General features: G+C 38.1%; 1 protein-coding gene across 6 annotated transcripts in view; it reads right to left on the minus strand.

Annotated features, from left to right (window-relative positions):
* The window catches only part of KLHL5 (kelch like family member 5), a 62,318-nt gene extending 37,539 nt beyond the window's left edge, over nucleotides 1-24,779 (minus strand). For 2 of the 6 annotated variants that reach the window (XM_040587360.1, XM_040587372.1), the window contains exons 1-2: nucleotides 24,565-24,779; nucleotides 21,402-21,494 (exon numbers count right to left, since the gene is read on the minus strand). Coding sequence is in view for 3 of the 6 variants with exons in the window: in XM_040587349.1 (XP_040443283.1) it covers nucleotides 4,903-5,279 (377 nt within the window). In the remaining 3 variants the exon portion in view is untranslated. Of the gene's footprint in view, nucleotides 1-4,902; nucleotides 5,360-17,132; nucleotides 17,203-21,401; nucleotides 21,495-24,564 lie in introns of those variants that run through there. The other 4 variants (XM_040587338.1, XM_040587327.1, XM_040587380.1 and 1 more) reach the window with 3 other exon arrangements.
* Between the last annotated feature and the right edge of the window lie 285 nt (nucleotides 24,780-25,064).

Genomic DNA, 25,064 nt, shown 5'->3' on the forward strand with positions numbered 1-25,064 from the left:
CAAGGTATTTTTTTGGTAATAAGTAGAAGATCTGTTGAAATTTCAAGCCATCTTTAGGCTATAGTAGTCAATTGCTTAAGTCACTAGGGGAGGTAAGAGTATGTCTGGCTTTGGACAAATTAGGATACACATTAAGCTACAACCTTTAAATTTTTAAACAAATCTCCATTTTGTAACTTTCTTATTGTGTGAAAATAGCTTCTTGCATTGCAGTTTTTACATACAATGTTTCAAAATAGTTTAAAATATATCTCTTCAACAATCTAGTTGTTTACACTGCTATCTTCAAGTTAGCTGACGTTTTATGGCATGCAGAGACTGAAACACAATTTACTAAAATAACAATATGCCACCTTCCATAATTTTAGACTATACTTTGTAAGGAGTAAAAAAATTCCTTCTTCAAACTTAGAAAAAGAAGAACCTCAGCTGCAGAGAATGAAGTTTGTTGAAAAGAAGGATGCTGAAAGGATTCTTGGAAAAAGCAAGAAACAGTTAAAAGCAAGACACCTTCAAAGGCTGGGAAGGGCATAAATAATAGGAGGAAGCCATAAGGTGGTAACAACAAAACCTGCTAAAAATCTAGTGTATCATAAATCAAGGTAATACAAGACACTGGAAAGAGGACAACAGTGACTCTGGAGAGACTGAAGAGCACAGTAAGACTATATATGCATGAGAACTTGAGGGCTACTGATTCACTTTATGCTAGAGAAAATAATTACAGCAATAGCCAGAACTACAACCATGTAATCAAAAGGCACCAGTTCTAGCAAACACACACACATATATATGCACAGTAACCTTAATCTAACTGGTACGAGCAACAACAAGACACCAGCGTAACCTATGCTAGGCCAGCAAAGACATGTATATACAGACTTCTAAGCCAATACTACTGCATCTTTACTTGTTTCTATTTATGTTAAGAAATAACATGGGCATGTTTCATTGCAGATAGACTCTTGATTATAGCACTGATGTTTCCTAAGAGATGTCTTGGATTTAGTGCAGTGAATTCATATACCCACACAAATGTCACCAGTAACATGCATTCTGTTTGGGAAACAACTATTTAGACTACCTCATGATACATCTACACTGGAGCGATTGAGAAGCGCGGTAGTACAAAAAACATACCTGTCCAAGCTTTAAGGTAGTCAAAACACATGACAATCGGTGCAAAAATATGATCATCTTGCATGGAAGCCCATTCCATCCAAATTTATAGCTGGAATCCCCTGTGGCTTTGAGAAGTCCATGCTACAGCCTCTTGTCTTACCTTCATTACATCTACTGTTCAAGCTTACTAGATTGCATCTGCTTTGTACGTGCTATTTAATTGTGCTGCACTATTTCCAAATATGCATAGTCATAACCCAAGTGAAGATTTAATAGGCACAGTGGAAAATGAAAGAATTTTAGCAGTAGCATGGAAGAAAAGAAACTAGAAGGCTAGAGATTCTCCCCTGTAAACCAACTTGTCTTTCAGTAAGTTTCTTATTTTTGTCTAATTCATGTATATATCTAGCAAAAAAAAAAAAATGCTCTTTTCATAATTTTTCAGTCAATTTCAAGTATCATACTACTGCCATGCAACAAAATTAGGGAATCTATCAACTGTCCTTATTTGGCAGTTTGCATTGTTTTACGATAGGAGATACACAGACATACACACCACAATTGGCGGCCCTAATAAACTTACAGCCTCAAAGGTAGGTAAGACTGAGCTGAAAGAAAAGACATACCAAAGGTGTCTGTAGATTGAAAATTATTGCGGGGCAGACTTAGATTGGAAGTTAACAGCTTACTAAATCCAAGACTGTGCATAGAGCGTGCAATACTGCAGAGTAGCTACCACCTGGTGCATTCAGACCTTGTCTTAAAATCAATTACAGACATCTTACTGAACTTTTCAGGGTTAGGACACAACTGATGAATTTTGAAATACTGTTTGCATTTAATGTTCAAATATAAATATACATTTAACATTACATTTGAAAACATTTCCACACTTTACAGTAAAGTAATTCCAATATTTTAACACATGCCTGGGTGAAATGAACCAGATAAAAATACCTAGAGCATACCTAGTATGCAGAATATTGTAGGTTGATATCCACCATGCTTTCAAGGTCTGTGGACTGCTGCTAAGGCACCCACAAAAGTTATGAAAAACGTATCTATTGCTAATAAGTTTAAATCTGCTATGTAAGAGTCTGCACAGCTGTTGGAAAATTTTAAGAAGCGTACAAATCCAAAATGATGACTGTTTCCTCAGGAATGTAGGAAAGTTAACAACAGAGGAAATCTAGGAGACAAAAGCCAGCAAAAGAATTCAAACCTCACTGGTCCAGTAATCAATCATTCAAGCTAACGCTGGTTACAAACAACATGTAGGAGTACAATGTCAACAGCATTATAGCCAACTAGCTCTGATCCCTGAATCTGGATGATCTGCTTGCATGTCAGACACAGCTTTTATCAAAGATCTGGTACTAAACTTGGAATTTGCTTATCCCTTATGCCACCAAGGTCTATACTAATTAGTAATAAATGAATTCTATAGCAGGTCTCTATAAATGAATCACACAACTATCTAAAGCTTTCATAATGACAAAGACCTGATCTAAATGCTTTTCTATCTGTGCTGTATCACATGGCAAAGAGGAAGGACGATTGATATGTACAAAGCCATTGAGCTGTCACTTCATGCTTTTAGGGCTTGTAACTGGGCGGTAAATTAAAGAGGAGTAAAGAAGTAAGGTCACTGCATAGCTTCTACAAAGTTTTAAAAAAAGGATTTTTACACTCACACAATTTGTTTCCAATGGAGGTAACAGGGTTTTTCATATGGGGAAAAAAGCTATATTTTAGACTAATAAAAAGAACATTTAATTACGTTCTTAACATCAGAACTATTCCAGCTGCTGGACAGACTTCTGTAGTCTGCCCAATAGTTTATAGATTCTTAACAAAGGAGTGAGAAAAACACGGTTTAAGTACAGTGTCCCCATAAGACAGGGGACAGATAATACAAATCAAGTTCTCACATTACCGTTACATATTAAATTGTACCAGCATTGAACTCAAAATTTATCCAAAATATTTATTTTAAAGCCTGAATGTAAAACACTTGCAAGAACTACAAGACAAAAGGAATTACAAATAATTCTAGATGCTATAGATGATTAAGCACACAATTTAAAAGATACTTCAAATTTACTGAGTTCAAATCCTACATGCACTTCCTGTAGTATACAATTCCACCTGCAAAAAAAAAAACCCAAAACCCCAATGCTATATAGACTTCTCACAGCCCTAAGTAAGTACCTGCAGTTCTCCAATTCTACAAAGTAACAAATTAGTTTTGTGGTAAATTCTTCTCCTACAATTAAGAACAAATTTATAGTAATTTCAATCTAGACCTTTATCTCTTAAAATTACTTTTTTTTTCTACACCGACTGCACATTACTATGGTCAGAATATCCAATTGGGGTAATGCTATATATAAAAATTTCACATCACAAGTAAATGTTCCTGAAATGGAAGGTGATGTTACACCTATATCATATATATTATCCAGTGACACAGCTATTAAAAATTCATACATGAATATCACTTAAAATAGGATGTCTTCAGAAATATTATTAATAGCTACATAGTTGTTGCAGCATGATCAGACTGCTGTTATGAAGCATCAGCATGCAGGATTTCCTTTCCCTGTAATTCTAGTACTATTGCCATTCAGTGATAAAAGCAAATACACTGTATTGACTCTTAAGCATTTTTACCCTCCCCCCTTTCTTTGAATCTTTAAAGGTTATATAAACCATAAATAGGTAGTGTTTATATTGTGGGCTACTTTGCCCTTGCACTAAAAGAATTCTTCTCATAGGGAATGCAAAACACTAAAACTGCTATGTCTAGATTGATCTGTCCTTGTTAGGCTTTATTAAACAGTGTACCCTTTTAAATAGGCATATTTTCTGAAATGCCGTATCATTGCAAAGTTATCTTAAAAGCAAGAAAACAAACATCATAAAATTTACTTGAAATGGTAAGCTATTATGCACTATATGCAGTACAAAACAGGAAAAATACTTTTAGTGAAGAACAGCTATATGCAGTAAAAGGAAATAATAATCTTTCTTGTTAAGTATCAGTTTAATTTTTTAACTTGCCTAATTTACAACTGGTAAACACCTTTCATTTAAGAACAAATTTTGCAGTTTCATCTTTAGTAACAATATGTTAGAGAAAAACACCTTAATAGACACAATAAAACAGTCTTTTCTTTTTAAGCTAGATACACATTTTAAGACACCTGGACAGATAAAACTGTAATCGCTTTAAAGCACAAATTGGCCAGCTTTCAATAGATGAAAGTATTTTTTTCCTTCAAATTGCATATACACAAGAAAAAAAAATAATCTTTGCTTTATTTCTTAAGTATTTTTACAGTGTCATTTCCCTCATCTATAATGTGGAAACATCCAATAAGAGTCACAAGAAGCTTACATTTTCATAGTTTTCTCCTAACTGGCATGAGACTAATTCTCAGCATAACTGAACGATCAGCATCACTCTGAAATAATTCAGCAAGCATCCTGTAACATTACCATGTAATGGACAATACCTTGTTCGTAGCAGCACATAGTTGGTATACTACTTAAAACACAAGTTTGTGCTTTTTTTATCCACATTGACTACATCTGCCTTTTAAAAAGATCCTAGTAAACACACAGAACCCTGACTATAAATCATTTTCTGTTTCTGATACTGCAGGTGCTAGGTTTCTGAAGCATTTTAATCTATAATAAAGGTTAGCCTATATATGCATACTATCTGTAAACATGAAACGAAAATACATTTCTCACAATAGGAAAGTAATCAATAACCTGCATGAACTGCTGTCCGATTCATTTTCTTCTTCACTTGCTCTATCATCTGTTTCTTGTCTGTCAAGCGAACCTGCACCTCCACAGTCTTCTGCTGCAAATTCAAATGTAGGGATTTCTGAGGTGGATGCCATTGGCCAAGGAGGTGAATTCTGGAAATCCTGTTGGCTGGACCTTCTGTAACCAACTGATGTTAGAGGTAGGTTACCTGAATCTAAAAACTTTGTGCCACCAGTTGTTACATTTTGTCCTCTATTCCAGAAGTCTCCCTGGTCGTTTGCAATTGCAGAGTTAGGGGCTGATGCCTGATGACCAAACCACTTCCATCTGATTTTTAAAATCTGTTTCACGTCAAACTCTTTACGAGAACCAGACATCCTTAGTGAAAGCCAGTGATCGTCTAGGCAACAGGGTAAGAAGCAGCACACATAAAAGAAGATCTGTGCACCCAACCAAGACAAGAGAAACACATGCTCTGCCTGTCTGTGGCAAGCAGATTTTCTACAGGAGGAGGGGAGAAAGCATTGCATTCACATAAAAAAAGGCTTCTTTAAGTGTATGTCATTAGAATAAAAACAAAAGGCAATAGATGGTGAAAAATCCTTACATAAAAAGGGTGGTGAAACAATCACCTCAATCAGAAAAAGTGTTCATCCCTTTACCCTAAAAGCTCCAAGGCTGTTTCTCTTGCTTTCCTCTGACCATTAGCTTTCAAAAACACCAAACAAACAGCATTCATTAAAGACCTTTCAAGAGCTGAATACCACCCCCTTTTCTTGAACCACAAATGACACAGAATTCCTGTACTGCATCTTAGAATCTCTGCTTCTTATTCTGTTAACTCTTACTACTACAGACGGGGAAAAAAACCTCACAAAAAGCAAATTGAATTCTTCCTGCTAAAGAATAATTCCAGCACTGCTAATTTACAGAGAAGACTTAAAACCAATCAAAGAAAACTGATTATGCTGAGAGAAACTGAATTGTAAGTAATTCTTTGTCTCATTACAGGACATGCACTAACTTAAAAAGGACAAGAACAGCCTGGAAGGCTCAAGGGACTAATACTGGGGGTTACAGAGCCTTTCATCATGATGTGCTTTGATTCAAACCTAGGTCTGCAGTAACTGAAATTTTCTATCTGAAATGAGCTAATAGTTTGCATTCACTTACACATCACTAAAAGCAAAAGAAAGAAAGAGCCAACTGGTCACTATCCAAGTTATCAGAAACAGCCCCTGCAAAACAGGCAACAAAGACAACTTCTCAAAAGGCTTCTTTCTAATCATATACAATCAGCTGTTCCAGATCACATTAAAAGTACTGTGATGGAACAGTGAAAAAGATGCACATTTTTGAGACAGTATTCCCTCTAGAGAGTTAATCTATGTAACATACTAAAATATTCAACAGAAGTTTTTATTTGAATGAGGAAGAGAAAGCCAAAAGGACAAAATACACGAGCAATTTACATTTCCTATGAAAAACAGACTATTTCCTCTATGACACAGGGAGCTAGCTATGTATAAAACACTGAGACTTATTCCAATCACATGCAAATAGTAATAATTTTAGAACAACAAAGAGCCACTGGATTTTACCAATCCTTGATAAACAGATCTATGTTTTCAGTCTTCACAGTTCAGTTACTCCGTTCAACTCTCCAGGATACACAGGCAACATATTTGTAAGAGCTTCTCTTCTACCTGCAGTTTTCATCAAAAGTGCAAGTCATAATCATTATGAACATTATGAGCTACAAAATATGTCACCTTGTAATTAGGATACCTGCAGTGTTCTTTAAAACAGGTTATATACAGAGTCCATATGAAAACTTAGAACAGTGCTCAATTTTACCACCCAAAAACCCGTCTGTTTCACACTCAATGCCAGGAGTAAACCATGCTAGTTTCTTGCAAACCACAATGCTGAAAGGACTAGTTTTAACCTGGAAAGATCACCCATTGCTACTCACAACACAGTTACTTATGAAAGTGCTTCTCACAAATGCTAGCAAATCTAATTTCTATAGAAACAGCATTCCAGCTGTTCTCTACAAAGAGATGCTGCATTTCAGAATGTGTACCTTGCCAGCATCCTGGCTTACCACAAGCTAGATACCCAGGCCTTTGCAGCATGACCAGAAAACAGTAGAATATACTTGGAAGGAGAGATAATTAAGTAGACAAATACACAAGGTTGTTACCATTTTTGCTGGGAATTTCACTTTAACACAGCCAAACAGGGAATTATTTAAGAAGGATAATGATTTAAAGTGTCAGCATAAAAACCGTACAGGTGTTTAACCAAAATGGTATGACAGGCAGACCCTACTCATCTTGTATACACACGCAACTAATGGTTAAAAGCTTTACTGCAGTGTTCAAACACCATCATTTGTGTAACTGCAAGTTGGGTGAAACTACAGTACACCTTAAGAAGTAATAACAAAAGGACATCTTTTTATCTATCCTCTCCTTACATTTTGTGTTGACTTTGGCTCTTCATTAGAGGTGGAGAAGCAAAACAAGTGATTGGTTAATTTGTTAACATCCAACACAGAAGTAGTATTTTAATTAGCCATTTAACTTGAAAAGCAAGCTTTAAATACTGTTATTTCTGCTGGTATGGTAAATCCATTATATTAAAGACTGACCTGGATTTTCTTGCTTGTATAACAGACTCATTTAAAATTCACTGTCCCAGTACAAGCCTACTAAGACAACAGCAGATTTGCCGATTCTAGTGCTTTTTCAGCACTTTCTCATGACTTAATGGAAAATACAGCCTAATTACTGCTTTTCTTCGGCTGCGAAGCTATAGGGTCAAACAGAGATTAGAAACCAAATGTGCTGTAGTTTTAAAAGACCAAAACACAAACCTGTTTTCCATCTTCTCTTATTTTTCTAGATTATACAGACTCTTGCTCCTCTATACACTCTCCCAAATTGCAGTTCTAAGACAGACTGCATAAATATCTAAAATATTTCTCTGTTTCGTGTAACTCAGATACAAGTTTGTATTACAAACAACAAGATGAAACAAGTAATCCTTCAGTTAAAATTGACAACACTGCTTGGAAATAATTAAGGGACTCTTCTTGTTCGGGACAGTCTTTATCACTATGAACCATGTGATAGCTTTTATCAGGTCTCCTGCTGGGAGTTAACAGACTTTTGAGGAGATCTGAAATGACGAACTGTTCAGACTTCCACTTGCTAGGACCACTCAAGCTTCAACTTTAACATCTCCTCTGTTGACCGGTGCTCACAAATCCAAATGCCCACCCCTAGTCTATGGCCTCCCCTCATGTCTTTCTAATGCACTAACACATTTCAGAGAAGCCTGTTTAAAAGATAAGATTAAGGTACCATCTTAAGTCATTCACAGTATACTCAAACTTTGCAAGGATTCTAAAATATTTTTTTCATTTACTAAGGCAAAATTTTTCATTTAGTGAAAAAAAAAAAAGGGTGCTTATGCCCATTTTTTCTGACTTTTGTCACTTGCAGCTGAATATCCATTTTCTATTCTGTGGTAAATCATAACAATATTTTAAATACAGGTACACTGGCCTCTTCGGGAACATAATTTTGTTCACATTAATGAGGTTGCATAAACTTACTGTGAAAACAATTTTGAGAACTCTGATTTTTACTGATCAGATTGACATTCCTAAGAGCGGAGCACCTGAGTGTTTAAGTACATAACTTCTCTCCTATAAGCAGATCCACAAAGTAATAAATGCCTGCAGTTAGCAGGGGGGAACATTTTCCCCACTTTGGGGACAACGACGATGACATTTCCCCCTTTTCCCCACAAGTTCCCCCTCATGAACAAAAGGAAAATATTTGAATGCATACCATACATAAAATCTGCAGTTGTGCAAATAGGTAACAATAAAAGCACAGCATGACAGCTTTATAAATTGCTCTTTTCAAGATCTTCAGAACACAATCTCCACAGTGATATACAAATCTTTTTTTACTAGAGAACTTTACAAGAACTTTACTACACTGACATTCTTGGTATTATATATATTTTGTTTATTCATACAAATGTTAAGGGAAGATTGCAACTGAGCCTAACTAGTTAAAATTTAGAAAACATTTTTACTCCTAAGGTGCTTCTACTGTGTATTTTGAGGGAAGATACCTTCTAAATATCATTAAGTACACCACTAGGAAATACGGAAAAAACTATTATTCAAATAATCAGGTCTACAGACTTTTATTTGTTATGACTTTTCACTTTTTTGAGGCACTTTTAAGATTTTCATGGTAAGATTTTTCCTGTCACTGCTGTTTTGGCTTCAAAAACTATCACCACAACTTCAGGGCAATTCATCAACATACTTTTTCAAGGTATTTAGTCTGTCAAATGAATTTAAAATTATCCATTTTTAAACTGAAGATCTAGGGGTATAAAGGCTCTCAGCTAGTCCTTGGAAGATACTAATGATCCTTTAAAGTGCCAATTAAGAATGAAAATGTCAAAATAATTAGATAAAGTCTTCGTTCTGACTGCAAGAGTTGTTTGTCTCTTGTAAAAAACACTGCTTAATAAAAACATTAAATATAAAAAGACATATTTTAGACACAGACTCATTAAAATGTGATAAAGTAATACATTATTGCCAATGTTTAGTGATCCTAGATATTTATTCTAAAGCATAAGAAAGGTTCGCTGACTGCAATGTTCATCAATCAAATGCATACTTAGAGCATTAAAAGGCATACAAAATTTAACACTTTTTAAGAAGGAATTATTAAACTTTAAAATATTAATTTGAGGCATTAAAATTACCGTTCAAAGAAAACTGCTACAGACAAATCCCAAACTCTCCTTCTAACTATGCTCATGTTAAAAGAGATGTTAGATGTTTACTTGTTTACTTTCTTTTTTCTTCGCCATTCCTGTGTTCCAGCCCCAAAATTACAGAAATAGCTCAACAAGGACTTCAGGAAGATACATATGTTCATGCTCTGTGATTCTATAAAACAATAATCACTTCCTATCCAAAAGTTTTTTTATAAGGGCAAACATTTCTGTGGTTTATTGTTATGTGAAAAGTCCCTTACAGCAAGCAACAGCATAGTTCATCCAGGAGAAAAAAAGAGGAAAACACCCCACAGATGCTGACTGTATGTACTTGAATTCATTGTTCTGACTGGCAGAAATGAGCTGCAGCCAAATTACTGGCACTACACCGCAACTTTCTGCCACTTTGCATTGCACATTTCCCTTGAGAGTTGCAAGCCGTATGTTTAAAAACACTGACTTTAGAAAACTCAGTGTAACAGTTGCATGAAAAGACCAGTATACAGCAACAGCCTGGTTTGCTGTTTATTTTATTCAGATAAAGGGGGCAGAGGGGAAGGGAGAAAATTTCCATATGTAATAGAAGACTATACTGTCAGATCCTGGTTTTTTAGCTCAAGCATCATACTGGTTCACACAGAACAACAGTTGTGATCCAAGATATTTACATTTCTTTAGCATCAAAACATTAACATTGATTTCTGTCTATCCAAGTAATACCCAAGTACTATCAGGAACTGTACCATCTACGTAAAACTGAAATGCAGAGCTACTCCTGAGCAAACAGCACAGTAAGTCACCTGAAGCTTATTCACCCCCTAAAGGGTTTGCACTCCAAGTCCATCAGGTCAGCTGTCATTTTTTAGTTAAAACTCATTTATAATACAAAATGGACAATATTGTAAAAGACTAACCCCCAAATCACAAAATCAGTTTTCTGTACCAAAAGGCTCAAGTAGCCACACAAGTGGAGATTAAGACAAGCAAAAGGTTCCCAGTTCATACACTCCAGGGACACCAGTACTGCCAATTCTAATGAAAACAAAGTAAAGTCATCAATCTAGAGACAGTAATACTCCAGCACAAATCACCTCCTCTAGGAATGCCACTGTTAAGGAAGAGTGGTAACAAAAACACTGGTCTGCAGATATTTGAAGAACTCCTGCCAAAAGTAAAGCCTTTCTTTAGACCTAGTTTAGAAAGGTATAGCCCAATAAAGCTACAAAAGACCATATACCACAGACTGAAGGACAGTGGCAAATCCAAACAAAACGACATGGACATAGTTTCCTTTTATCAAGATAAGATAAACATAGCCCAGGTCACCTCTGTAGGCATATTTGCAGGCAAACTGAAGAAGATATTTTCACATTTTTCCAAGACAGCAGCAGCTTTATTTCACCACAAGTAATTCATTTCTTCTCAAAACCCCACAGGAAAATGGGTAAAGAACAACACTACCAACACTGTCAACAGCAGAGCGGATATTTGGTAAAAAATTACAGGTATTCACAGTTCTACATCAGGCCCCATACTACCAGATTATGACACAATAAAAGAACAGTGAAGAAGCAGATTTGCAAGTGATTAGGTAACACAAGACAGTGCTCCATGCCAGACCACACAAACTTTTAAGAGAAATACATAGAGGTCCATAGGTGAAAAGTTTACACCGTATTTAAATGTCAAGCTATGCAATGCCACAGCTACTGAAGCAAAGTCTTTAAAGTTAGACCTTTTTAAATGAATGATTTAACACCTAAAGACACAAGAGATTAATTATTTCTCTCTCAATGAAGACCTCTGTTTAATTAGAAACTTCAGTTAACATTCCCCCACAGACTTTCAGCTGCATGAGGGATAATATATGAGGATATAATTTTTTATACATATTTATAAAACAAATGGTGTGACCTCATCTGAAATTCCTTGTGTGCAACTGATCACTGCAACTCAAGAACACTGTTGCAGAATACACGGTTCACAGAAAGGCAAGACAAATGATCAAAGTATAAAACCAACAATCACCACACTAAAAGGCAGAATGCTTCTAGGAATCATATCAATATTTGTAAGTATCAAATTAATGTTTATGAGAACCACATTAATGTCTCAATATGAAAAACAGAACTTTTATTTAGTTTTAAGAGTCAATACCACATTACACAAAGACATATGCTTACATTTTAGGAATCCAGTTGTGCATAACATCACAGATGTCAAACAGAACTTCTCATAAAAATCCCTGCTATATAAAGAATTCTACCACTGTATGCCCACCTGGAGCTGAATCTCACAAGGGATGTCAAAGGCAACATCAAGGACTTTCATGGTACGTAGGTGACAAAAGGAAAAATTTCATGAAGTTCAGCAAAGGAAGGTGCAAAACTCTGCACCAGGGAAGAACAATCCCATGAACCAGTGTATGCTGGGGGCCACCCAGCTGGAAAAGAACTTTGCAGAGAAAGAGTCTCTTGGAAGTTGCCAAGCTGAACAAAAGCCACCAATCTGCCCTTGCAAAAAAGGCGTCTAATGGTACCCTGGGCTGCATTAAGAGAGTTGCCAGCAAGTTGAAGGATGTGATCCTTCCCCTCTACCCAGCATTGCTGAGATCACAGCTAGATTGCTGTGTCCAGTTCTGGGCTCCTCAGTACGAGAGAAAGGGACATACTGGGGAGCGTCAGCAAAGGGCCAAAGATGACTAACAACTTGGAGCATCTCTCGTATGAGGGAAGTCTGAGTGAGCTGGGACTGTTTAACCTAGAGAAGACTCAGAGAGGTCTTGTCAATATCCACAAATAACCGAAGGGACGGTGCAAACAAGATAGAGCCAGACTCTTTTTAGGACGGTTCAGCGACAGGACAACAGAGGCAACAGGTAACAACCAAAACGCAAGAGGTTCCGCCTAAATGTAAGGAAACACTTCTTCATTGTGAGGGCTACTGAATATAGGCTGCCCAGGAAGGTTGTGGAGATACTGAAAAGCTGTCTGGACGTGGTGCTGGGCAACCTGGCTTTTGGTGACTCTGCTTGAGCAGGGGGAGTTGGACCAGATGACCTCCAGAGGTCTCTTCCAATCTCAACCACCCTGTGATTCTATGAAATATTGAACTGTTTGTAAGGTGGCAAAAGGGAATTCAAGTATCTAGCTATCACCTACTTATTCCACGGACTTAAGCCCCTTCCTTAAACTGACTTTACAGGAATGGCTGCTCTGACAAGTAAAGAATTATTTTAAATAATAACAATCTGCATTTATCATACAAGTAATATGAAAGCAACATAACCCATCAAATGAGCACCCTAATTCTATTTGTGCACTCACATCCATTAAGTACCTTTACGCCACCACTGCCTTCAAAGTAACAGCTGGATAGAAATAAACCATTTTGGTAAGCCTAAGGCTAGACAAATAAAAAACATTTTGATCTACTGCCATGTTGCAGTCATGATCCTTACAAGTAGAGAAGATGACTGCAAAGCATGGTAACTAGATGTACAGGAGGTGAGGAATTCTGTGCATCAGTTCCATGCTACTGAATGGAAATGTTTCTCAGTTACAGTTTATTCTCATACCCCCACTAAATTAAATATTTCTTTTATACATACAAACAAAAGTATTAAATGCCTTTTTCAATAAATGCTTCAGAAGCATTTTTGTTAAGGGTATTATCTAAAGAACACTGTACGTGCACATGTTCTCCCTCCTCCAATATGGTATTAAGATTTTCTATGCCAACTCTAAATAGGTATGATTTACTTTAACAGTACAATACAGAAAAGCATTCTTCCAATTCAGCTTGCCAGCAATGATTGCTCCTTATACAGGTCACTGAACACAGATGAAGCAATGACTATGCAAGAAATGCCACACAAAGAAATTACCTCAATGTCTTATCAAATATAGGTATTCTACTAAAGAATTTTAAAAGAGCGTAACTGTTCATATTCCAAGTAAGGACTTGTGAGGTGACTCATCACCAATTACTACTAAAAATTCTGTTTATAAATAGACACGCTAGTAGCTGACAAATATACGTTACTAGAAAGTATTATCTTGCAGAGTAGAAAACCTAAATCTTCCATCTTATTTCTCCACAACAAGTGACATTTACAGCAGAAACTAAATCTGAAATTAAGCACTGAAATGAGATCAATATCAGAGACCAGTATTCATAACCAAAAGTCCCAGAAACGTTTAAATTGGATCATACATATATTTGTTTAGAAACACACAACAAAATGTCCTGTATTGCTGGCTTTAATTACAACTTCGTATCTTGGCAATACATTTTTCATGTTACAATAAGCTTCACAAAGTTGTAAAAGCAACATGATTAAATTAAGAGTTGTTAATTAAAGGTTTCCATTGATTTTTACCAGTGATTTGGCTCAAAGAAGCATTATTAGGAAAAACACATGCAGACTGAATCACAGTACATTTAATTATCCCCTTCACTCTAAAACAAAACTTCTCTGCCTTGGGTCAATGTTGCTTAAAAATAATATATATCTGAGGCATATTAAAGGAAAAATATCCTTTAATTCTGTATTTGGATACTATCAAATCTCAGATTAAACTATGTATCAGGTCACCACTTATTCCTAAATACAATCAGAAAACTGGTTTCTTAGCTCTCCATTCTGTCTCTGCAGTTTCATGCAGAAGTAATCTCATGTTCCCCACTAGTATTTATTTTACAATCTCTTCTAACAATCATTCCAGTTCTCCTACATGCTTCATCTCCCATGTTCTCCCTCACCCACATGCATGCATATCCCTCCCTACTAAGTACCAGGACAGGCAGGATAAGCAAATCCTTTGTCGTATTCAGACCCAGAAGCAGACAGGCTCATCAGCAGGCAGGTCAAGTAGTATTACTTGGCCTTCCCTACCTACCCGTATTTTCAAAGCCTTTCAGGAATTTGAACACAGTAAGAACTCCATTCTGACAGAGCTTGACTGAAATTGGCAAGTAGACAGAAATGTTCAGGGAGAACTAATAAACCAAAAGACATAAAACCAACTCATCTGGGGAACTTACAGACTTGCAAGCTGCATTACCTTTTGCTTCTGAGTATGCACAACTGCCTTAGCTTGAGTAGCTATGTACCACCTAAGCCCAGGATTTAGGAACAAAGCAGAACAGAAATCATCACAATATCTGATTGTTCACACACAACTACGAGCTCCTAGTCTTCAACAGCTGTAAAACTGAAAAGGCCTTGAAAAGGAAGGCAACAATGACAGAAATCGACAACCTATTAAACCTTTACATCATGAAAGTACTTGCAGAGTTAACAGTTCAACTATCCTAAGAGGCACACTGATCCCCATCTTAGCTGCCTGACCCATGTTTTTGGGTCCTGAAACCTTTCCTGTTCTGCATGAGTGAGAAGACAAGAGCAATATAAATAAATTGCCAGGAAGAACACAGGATACTAACCCAGACTGTTGGCGCTCCCAGGGGCATGAGATCCACTACTGAAGTAGCATGCTCCTAAAAGGGAAAAACTCTTGAACACAGATTGCTAAACTGTCAGAAGCTGGCATAATTGAGAAAAAAATTATTTGCTTACCAAGTGTTTTTTCTTCCTCTGATATGAACTCTGGCTAAACCTTAAGGGAAATACAAAACTAACATGCTGTACTATCGCACGTAGATCTCATTAGATTTAGATGATCTGCAATCATTTGCCCATCTAACCTCCCTATAAGCTCAAAGTTCTAAGAATTCCTAATTTAGCTTTCAGTATTTATAAAAGATATTTCTCATACATTGAGCTCATAAGTTTTCAAACAATAATGTCTGAATACTTACGGAAACTATCACTTGATCCGTTTTAAGTACAATTGGTTTTGGTCAAAACATCAGTTAATTTCTTATGCAAAGGTGCAATTTAAATTTTTATTTGTTAATGGAAAAAAACATCTATCAAGAAGTGAGAGGAGGTACAAAAAGAGTGAAGTTCTACTACTTATCACTTGATCTGCCACATATTTATAAACTCATAGATAAATTTTAATTACTTTTATTTCCTTGGAAAACACTTCCAAGTTTAAAATGCTATGGTTCTTGGTGAAGATCTTGCCAAACCTTACAGAGCTATAATAACATCATTAAATGCTCTACTTTCTTAATGCTTTAATTACAGTTTGAATGCACAAGTTTGTGATTACATTTACATCCGAAGTATCATTTACCCTACTGCATGTAAAAGATCAAGATTTAAACTTTGATTTCATCTTTGGCAAGGACCAAGTGATAATTTAGTATTTAAAAGCACTTATTTTTAGAATATTAGAATATATTTTAGAATATCTACCAGACAAATGCATATGGATATAATGAATAATCCATGTAGAATGCTTTCCTTATCTCAAGGCAACTGTCAGGCTAACAGCTTATTTGTGCAAAAGTCAACATAAAATGTCTGCTCTGGTAACAAAAACTCGCTTGCAAACAATCCAATCACCAAAACCACTAACAAAAAACTCATCTTCCTGTGAGCTGCTCCTGTGTCTCCTCACCACATAAACACTACTTGTAAACATTTAATTAATTTGGTAATTCAGCTATATTACTGTTTGTATTCTTTACAGTTCAGGTTAGTAAACCTCTCTGGACTTGATTCTTCTCTCATTGTACACGACAAATATGTACAACATAACATGGCCAGGTGCTGTGAATATTTCATGTGTTCTACAGGTATACTTTAGCTTGATTTTGAACAAGTTCTGTTGGCTTGAAACTGAGACTACAGTAAGCATAGGAATGGTGTGCACTTTTTTTGTTTTTATAATGAATGGTACTGTTTCTACCCAAATCAACTCAAATCTGTACTAGACAGATGATGATATAATCATCATGCTTCTATAGCCCATATCAAAATGTTATCAGTATTTCCTCTTACAGCTTCATAACATACTGCAAAAAGGAAAGGAGGTGGAATAGATGGAGCACACCAGAAAAAACAGCAGCATTTAAAAAGATAACCTAAAAGAGATTTGAGATAATGTGGTTCTCTACTTTTTTTGATTCTGAATAGCTATGATTGCAAGATAGCTCTAGCATACTTCGAAATAAATTTTTGAGAGCAGGATGGTATAAAGGCCTGACCACAGGTTTTTCTTTTCTCCCTTTCTCTTCCTGCATTGCTCTTTCCCCTTTACGAACAACATATACAGAAAATGGATTCAAAAGTGCTGGGGGGGGGAGGGAAGTGCTTAGGAAGTGAAATTGCTTGTAGGTCAATATGCTGGAAGATCTTCCTATTCAAAGCCAGTATTAAAATATGCTGTCTGTAAACAGTTCCTCCGGTTGAGAATATGGTCACTAACAAGCAACACTAAGCATGAAAGGGTTACAAAATCATAAGCAGATCATAGTACCACACACTCACTCACTCTGAAACACGGAAGGAAGAACAGGAAATACATTCTGCTCCAGCTAAGTCCAGCTTTTAAAATATCTTGCCTATTGATTAAAAAAGAAAAAAGTTTCAGGGAAACTAGTAGAAAGCAGATACAGCAGAAAGTTTAAAAATAGAAACATTTCACTCAACTGAAAACTTAAAACTGCGAAGTTGAACTATTCTTTTATGTTTTGTGTTTAGCTTTTCAAAAGATTGAGGTGGGGTTTTTTTCTCTTCTTTTCTGGTAATCGCTCTTAATATAACATTTCAGAAGAAAATTGTACCTCAGATATGAGTTAGTAAAGAAACTGTTTCCTTCAGAGCCTCTCTTCTTACAGGTTTAAATTCTAATCAGAACTGAAATTGGAGGGGAGAGATTTCTTTTTAACCTAACATGGAATACTACAACCACAAAACAAAGAGAGATGAAAGAAATAATCACCGTTCTGGCCTCATAATAACATCATTATAATCATGTTTCACAAAAATAATTGATTTTTCATTTAATGTCATCCTTTCCAATGCTACTGGTGTAATGCTTGGCCAAGGTGAGAACTGCTTTACTGCTGGAGACACAAAGCCTATCTATCTAACGAAGTCTTCAGTTGCAACCCACAGGAAATAATTAAGGAAAGACTGTCAGAAACAGGTCTGTAAACATTAAGTTATCCACAACACTCTTGTTAGTTACTTAGGATTTCATTCTTCCTAGGTAAGACACATTCTGCTCCTCCTCTCCCTCATATAAAATCCAGTAAGCATAAGCAGGAGAAGCACCTTACATTTTCAAAAACTTTTTCAGAGGCTTAAAAAGCTGTAATTATGCAAAACACTTGGGCAAGCTGTAGCTTTTTGAAACTGTAAAGGGGGGACATTTCTCAAAGTTAAAAAGGTAAGGTTGATTCCGTAAGCAGGAAAGCACTTGTACGTTTGATATCTAAAAAGATGTCTAGTACAATTGATGTACTCTTTCAAGAACCAACACCACCACTGAATGTGTAATACAGAGCCATAAGAGTTTACCCAAAATAAAAAGCAGAATGTGGATTTAAGTGGCAATTTCTTGAACTGGAAAGCACTGCAAATTTTAAGCAAGTTGGTTAAATTCTTATTAAGTTTTAAATTAAGTTAAATTATTTTCACTAGACTCAATACAAAGTACATTGACTATTTTGACAAGAGTTACCAGCTAAAGCAGTAGGACAAGTCTATCTCAGACACATTTTCAAAGAGATTAAGCCAGTGCTCTGCATTAAATTTCCCTGGTTTACAAATACATCTTGTACAATTTTATGAACAATCTTCCATTAATTCTGAAGAACTGATGGATGCCCTAGGAAGAATCCAAGTTAATAATGAAAAATTCTTCTTCAAAGTATATCCTGTTGTTACGGAAGAGATCAGCATTTTTAACATCAGTTGCACTTGGAATTGCCAGAAGAGGTAATTAATTGGCAAAGTATTCCTCTGAACAGACTGAAATCAATATCTCCCTCAACTGTACAGAAATTTGTCCTCTGGAAAAATGCCAGCATAGTCCGTAAGACATAATTACTAACCAGGAGCCCTGCTTGATAATTAATCATTCTACCTTGCAGTAAGACAGGAATAAGGATTTCTCCCATAGTGATCCACCTTTTCAGTTCCTTCTCTTTGGAGTACATTTTGGCATTTGTTTAAAATTCTTTTTAACTTTCATGACCACTAGAGAAAAACGTGCAGGCCAAGTCTAAAAATTCTGATGACCTAGAGGAGGTTGGCTATTTTCTAAGCCGGAGCTACCACATTCTGAACCACTGCAAAATAGTGAAAACAAGAAGTCTTATCTCAAAGTAATTTCAGGGGATCTTCAGCAGTTCTAATAATTTCTAAAGCTCAAAATAGTTTTGATGTCATCTATGGTGGAAGATACCAACAAGGATATAGATTGACCAAGGAAGGAAAGATAAAGGAAAAAAAAGGAAAAGGGAAAAGAGCCTGACTAGAGACCAATCCTTTATGGCCCCAAATTAAATAAAGCCTATTATTTCCCAGAAAATAAAGCAGTCAAGAAGGACTGGTTTCCCCAATTGCTTGATGCCATACATACGTGACTATAATAATTTTCCGATTATCACTGCTGTTGGATTAACAGGCTGTCTAGGAAAGGCTTCTAAACAGACAAGGGAGAGGATAAATAAAACAGTGGCAGCATCTTTGTAGAAAAAGCTGAATTTCAAGGCACCTCAAGAAAGAATGATGCTTGTTTGATTTTCATTGCCATATTCTTTATAACCCTATGTTTTGAATTTATCAAACCTGAGTAAAGACAGAGGAAGACATCAAACTTAACCAGATGCCTCCCAATCTCCATCTGGGCACCAAGTCCGCAGCATCAGGTACCAAAAGCATCATTCTGCTATGCAATACTAAAATATTTGGTACTATTGAGAGCAATGCAGAGTGAGAAACAGGTTCTTGTTTTGATGTTATATCAGCCTGCATTGAAGAAAAGCATGCAGTAGACTAATACAACACCAAATACTCTCCCATTGCTAGTACTGATGATTACCATAGCTAGTGCCAGGGGACTACCTGCCAATTACTTGCCAAAGTCTGTCCCACTGTGGCAACCAGACACTTGAAACAAACTCCTTAAGATGTCTTGCAAGCATTTCCTTCTTTGAGACCAGAGCAACAGGAATACTAAAGTGGTATTTTCATACATGTTTCTAAGTATAAGAAGCTTATATGGATGAATTTCGTTTAGCCCAAACACTCAGTATACTAACTAAAAAAGACATCAGCTTTTTTTGGTGCACCAATGGGTGAAGAAGTGAATACTGGAAATATGAAATAAATGTATAATTAATCTATATAAAACAAAATATGAGTACTGCAATTTTTCCCAACAGTTTAACAGAACCAATACAAATAAATGAGAGGATAGCAATGGTCTCAAACTCTAAACTTATCAAACTCATGATTCCCAACTCATTAATGTGATGGCCATGCACAAAAAAGCCCAAAGCAAAACCTTGTAATTACTATACCCAGAATTCTCAAGTACTGTGTCATCACTCTTAATAAAAAATATGTCTCAAGAGTTGCATTCTTCTAGGCTAGCACTGTCACACAGCAAACAGCCACAAAGGGCGCTGCAGCTGGTGCTCAGCTATCACTGGGCTAAATTTATTTGAAATAGACTTTCTGTTATTCCATCACATAGAACTGCAACATTCCTTTAAACTTGTTGTTCCTGGAAAGCTAGTCAAAGGTTACAGACCCAACCCCCGCCCCAAAAATATAATTAATTATATAATATACTGTGCCAAAAAGTTTATCGAGAAGCAGAAAAATACACAACAGAACAAATTAAAGCACCTACTATTAAAAACATTATTTATATATGGTAAATTGCCAGTGATGTGACAGATGACATGAAGAGTGAGAAAGACAGTCTCTCTTCTTCTGTATTTGCATCATGATATGAGTAAATCTTAGACAATAAAGGAGTATGTTTCTTTATCAACATTCCCAAAGCAGAGGGATCTCACAGTCATGAAAGCCAATTTTTTCATTTTAGTAAAAGCTAGTATTCCTAAATTAACTGGACTACTTTTCTAACTCACCACTATTTTTTCAGCAGTATTTTACTTTACAGAGAGCTCAGATAAAGCTAGATTCTTGCATGTATTCATGTTTTCAACATTCTTTTATTCCTTTGCTTTGTGCAAATGTCAAAGCTATTCCCTTTGAAAATTACTTTAGCTTAGAACATTCTTACTGCTTTCCTGCTAAAAAAAAAAGGAAAGTGAAAACCAGCCAGTATTATTGGAGTAATGAGATTTGACTGTGCAGTTGACGGGCCTCTATTCATAAGCATTTCTCTAAAGAAGTATTTTCTCTTACAGATTCAGCATCAGCTTTTCCTGTTTTTCCTATAATGATTAAAAGATTCAAAGTCAGAGGTTTCTCATGCATTTTGAAAAGATTAAAACTGAACTTTATAGTAACACTGACAGTCTTCTATAAAGCATGCTTTGATAAAGAGCAGAAGTGATGAAATCGCATAAAAATGTTCCAAACACTAGGAGTGAAGTCCAGAAAAGCAAAGTCAATTTCTGCTTGTGTACACTTACCGGGAAGGAAGCCTTCACACAATGTGTAACAGACAAACGATTAAATTTCAGGTGTAAGGAAGACCTAGTACCTTTGTGAGCTAAAACCGTGTTCCTTGTAGCATAACTTAATGTTAAAATTGAGAAAATACAATAATTACCTGTAACACCAGAATGAACTCTTAAGTGTTCAAAGAATCATGTAACTCCATTTGTCTTCCTCTTTCCAAAAATTTGAGGTAGCAGGTAAAAACCTGGAGGCACAAAAACAACAGTGCTAACAAACAAGAACCAGCCATTGAAGGGAAAAAAACCCAAAATGAAATCAGGTTGCCTACTCTATTCAGATAGAACTTCCTCCCATTTGCCTTGTGATTCCTAAGCTTTCTGAGAAGGCAGCGACAAAAGCATGTCACCACAACTGTCACCTTAGCTTCTTCCACAACTTCAAGTTACTTACACATCAACAAAGACTCCAAAGAAAAAGGGAAAATTAATATGAAATTTGAATACCTAAACCAGGGGTCCTCAAACTTTTAACCAGGGGGCCGGTGCGCAGATGAAGTGGCAGGCAGGCAGCTGCGGCTGCTTCGTTTCCCCCGCAACCCCCGAGGGGCTGGGGGGGCGGGTGGGGGTGTCAGGGGTGTTCTGTAAATACCGGGGGTCGGACTGAGGACCTTGGGGGGCGGTATTCGGCCTGCAGGCTGTAGTTTGAGGACCCCTGACCTAAACTCTCAAGGAACACTGGGTTACAAGACAGTATGGTGGGGGTTTTTTCTGTAAAAAAAAAAAATAACCTCAGTGCATTTTCACCCCTACCTTCAACTAGCTGTAATTCCATGAAGGGAAGAACAGTGAAGATTTGTGCTACCACATGAAGCCCTTAAACTGAACACTGTTGCCAAAAAGTTACATTGTATTGGTGAATAAAGCCAAGTACCACTACACATGCTTCAATAAACCAGACATTTATATAAAAAGTCACACCTACTATTACAGTGACTCTCAATCTTTTCCTATCTACAGGCCAGTAGAAAGTTTCCAGCCAATGTAAGTCCTGTACTCAAAAATCCTAGCTTGCTGAAATAGTACATGTCTACTTTTGGCTCAGCACCAAACAAACTGACTATATGCACTTTAAATTGAAAGACAACATAGCCCCATAGAACACCTGCATGCATAGTGTGATAGCTAATACTTGACTTCTCATGGTCTGATCTTTTTTCGCTAGCTGCAAGAGCCTTCTAGCTGTCTGAATAGTAATATCACCTCATCCTTGCATCTGGAGCACATGACCTCATCTCTCCTATATGATTGGTTTTTAAGGTCATGCAGCCAATTAATACATGTATTTACGGTCAACAGTTGCTTTGTTGGGAATTTTGAATGAAAGCTTTTGTTCTTGTGAAAAAAAACAAATGGTGGATGGTCAGGTTTGTAATTAATGCATTCTTCTACTTGGTAAGATTGCTATAATAAAAAGCAATTTAAATGACAGGGGAGAAGGTAAACTTTCCCATTATAAGAGTTTTGAAAGGGAAATGTAAAATCACATTGTAATTTCTTAAGAGCTATAGAAACTTTCATTATTGGGACACATTACATCCAATTAGGCAAACTTCTTTACCACATCACAAAACACTGAATAGCATCAACAAAAACACAGGATATCAACACAGCCAAAGAACAATCTTTTTAAAAGCACTAGTGATACGAAAGTCCAGAACGTTGGAACAAATTCATCAGTACGAATTGTCATTGTTACCAACAGTCTGCAATTACTGTTTGCCTATAATTGTCTAATAGAAGGTTGTTTCACCTTCACTCAAACTCTTTTCTATTTCAAATTTGCAGTCATCGCATTTCTGGGATACACAGTATGTTAAAATCTACTGCCATGGAGTAAGCATGCTAGCTTTCATGGTGGACCTGCCCATCCAGAGGACATACTTGAGGGACAGTTCAATGAAGCTGATGCATGGCAGAGGAAAACACTATCAGACTCAGGTTAGGGATGTCATGATTATTTTGGTTCTATCCTGCTCTATGCTCGTGAGCATGAGCCCAGCAAGTGGAAAACAGAATGAACGTAAGATGGGAACACAATCTCCTCTATCAGGAATGCACCTATGAAACTCAAGAACAAGGCTCTTTTTTTTTTTTTTTTTAATATTTATCCACATACGTATCTGGAAATTCTTATGCAAAAATACCATCATGAGAAATGATCAGACATTGTTTTTGGCAAAATTAACTAACCACTCATGAAAATGCATTTTGTGATCCATTTTTAAAGAGGATCCACCCCCACAATATAGTTTGTTTAGACGCAAAAGCTACAATGGCATAACCACGAGTTCCAATTTTTGTTCCTCTTCATGCTAGTGCGACAACTTGAGCAGTATTTTTGCATGAAAATAAGGCTGTATTTGGACTTGAGCTGATACAATTTCTTAATTAACTTTTAAGTAGAAGAAACAAACCCAAGCCCTCCGTGTTTACTGTTCTGACCTTACCAGATAAAAAGTGACATTACTGCTAGCACACCGATGGGAGCCAGGGCTGGCTTGACTTCAGCTGGTCTGCTGAGCCACACCACTGCTCCCACACCGAGTTCAAAGCCCAAAGCCACAAAAAGGCTTTAAGGAAAAACATGAACCAATAATATGTATAAACAGCAGTTGTTTGTTTGATGTTCGACGCTTTTTTTTCTTTTTTTTTTCTTTTTTTTTTTTCTCCCCGCGTAATAACACCACTCCCTGTTTTAGTGATCTGGTAGTCGCTGCTCTATGCTGTTCGACCAGTCTCAGCAAAAATTTTAAAAAAATTAGTCTTTCACTATTTCATACTATGATCGTGAAGGCTAGGCGACAGACAAATGGGCAAATACCTGACAGCCCAGGGTGTTAAGTGCACTTTTAGCGGGTCTACGCTCCGAACGCTTTGGACCGAGGCAGCCGCGGGGGCTGCCGGCCCAGCGGGACACAGACCCCCGCCCCGCCTCCGCCGGCGCCCCCCGCTCCCCGTCCCGCACCCGGCCGCTCGGGCACCAGCGCCTGCCCCGGCCGAGCCCCCCAGGCCCCCACCCGGTGGGGCCGCCACGGCGGCGGGGCGGGGGCCCCCCCTCAGCCCGGGGGCCGCTTCCCCACCCCCCGCCCCGCGGGGACGCGCCTCAGGGCGGCTGCCGCCGGCCGCTCTCCACAGCCGGCAGGCGAGCGGGAGCCCGCCCCTCGCTGGCCCTCGCCCTCCTCCTCGCTTTCTCCTCCCCCTCCCGGCAGCCCCGACCCCCTCCTCTCGCTGCCGAGCCCCGACCGCCCTTCTCACCTCTCGAGGTCCGGGAAGGGGGCGAGATTGGGAGGGGGGCGGGGAAACAAAAAACAAAAATTGCAGGGGAGGCCCCGGCACCCCCTCCCCTGCCCTCCCGCTCCGCCCCGGCGGCGGCCAGCGCTCCCGCTCTGCCGGGGGAGGCCGCGGGCACCGGGCGGTCCCTCCCCGCCGCTAATGGGTCCCCGCGGGTCCCGCTCCCGGCCCCTCCCCTCCGCGCGGGCGGGCGGCTCCGGCCCCAGGGCCGGCCGCGCAGGCGGGGGGGGGGGGGCGGGGGAAGAGGCCCAGGGGCGGGGCGGGGCGCCACGGAACACCCCCCCGGCCTCGCCGGAGGCTCCGCCCCCTGCCCCGGGGCCAGCCAACCGGCGGCTTCCGCGCGCCCAAGGGCAGGGGCAGCGCGTGGCCGCGTGTGGCGGGGCGGGGCCAGGCCGCCGTGCCTTCCCCCGGGCTGCGGCGCCACCCGCGCTACGCTGCCGCCGCCTACGCGGCGTGTGGGGCGG

This window comes from Falco naumanni, chromosome 1 (assembly GCF_017639655.2).
Source record: "Falco naumanni isolate bFalNau1 chromosome 1, bFalNau1.pat, whole genome shotgun sequence".
In the NCBI taxonomy this organism is placed as follows: Eukaryota; Metazoa; Chordata; class Aves; order Falconiformes; family Falconidae; genus Falco; species Falco naumanni.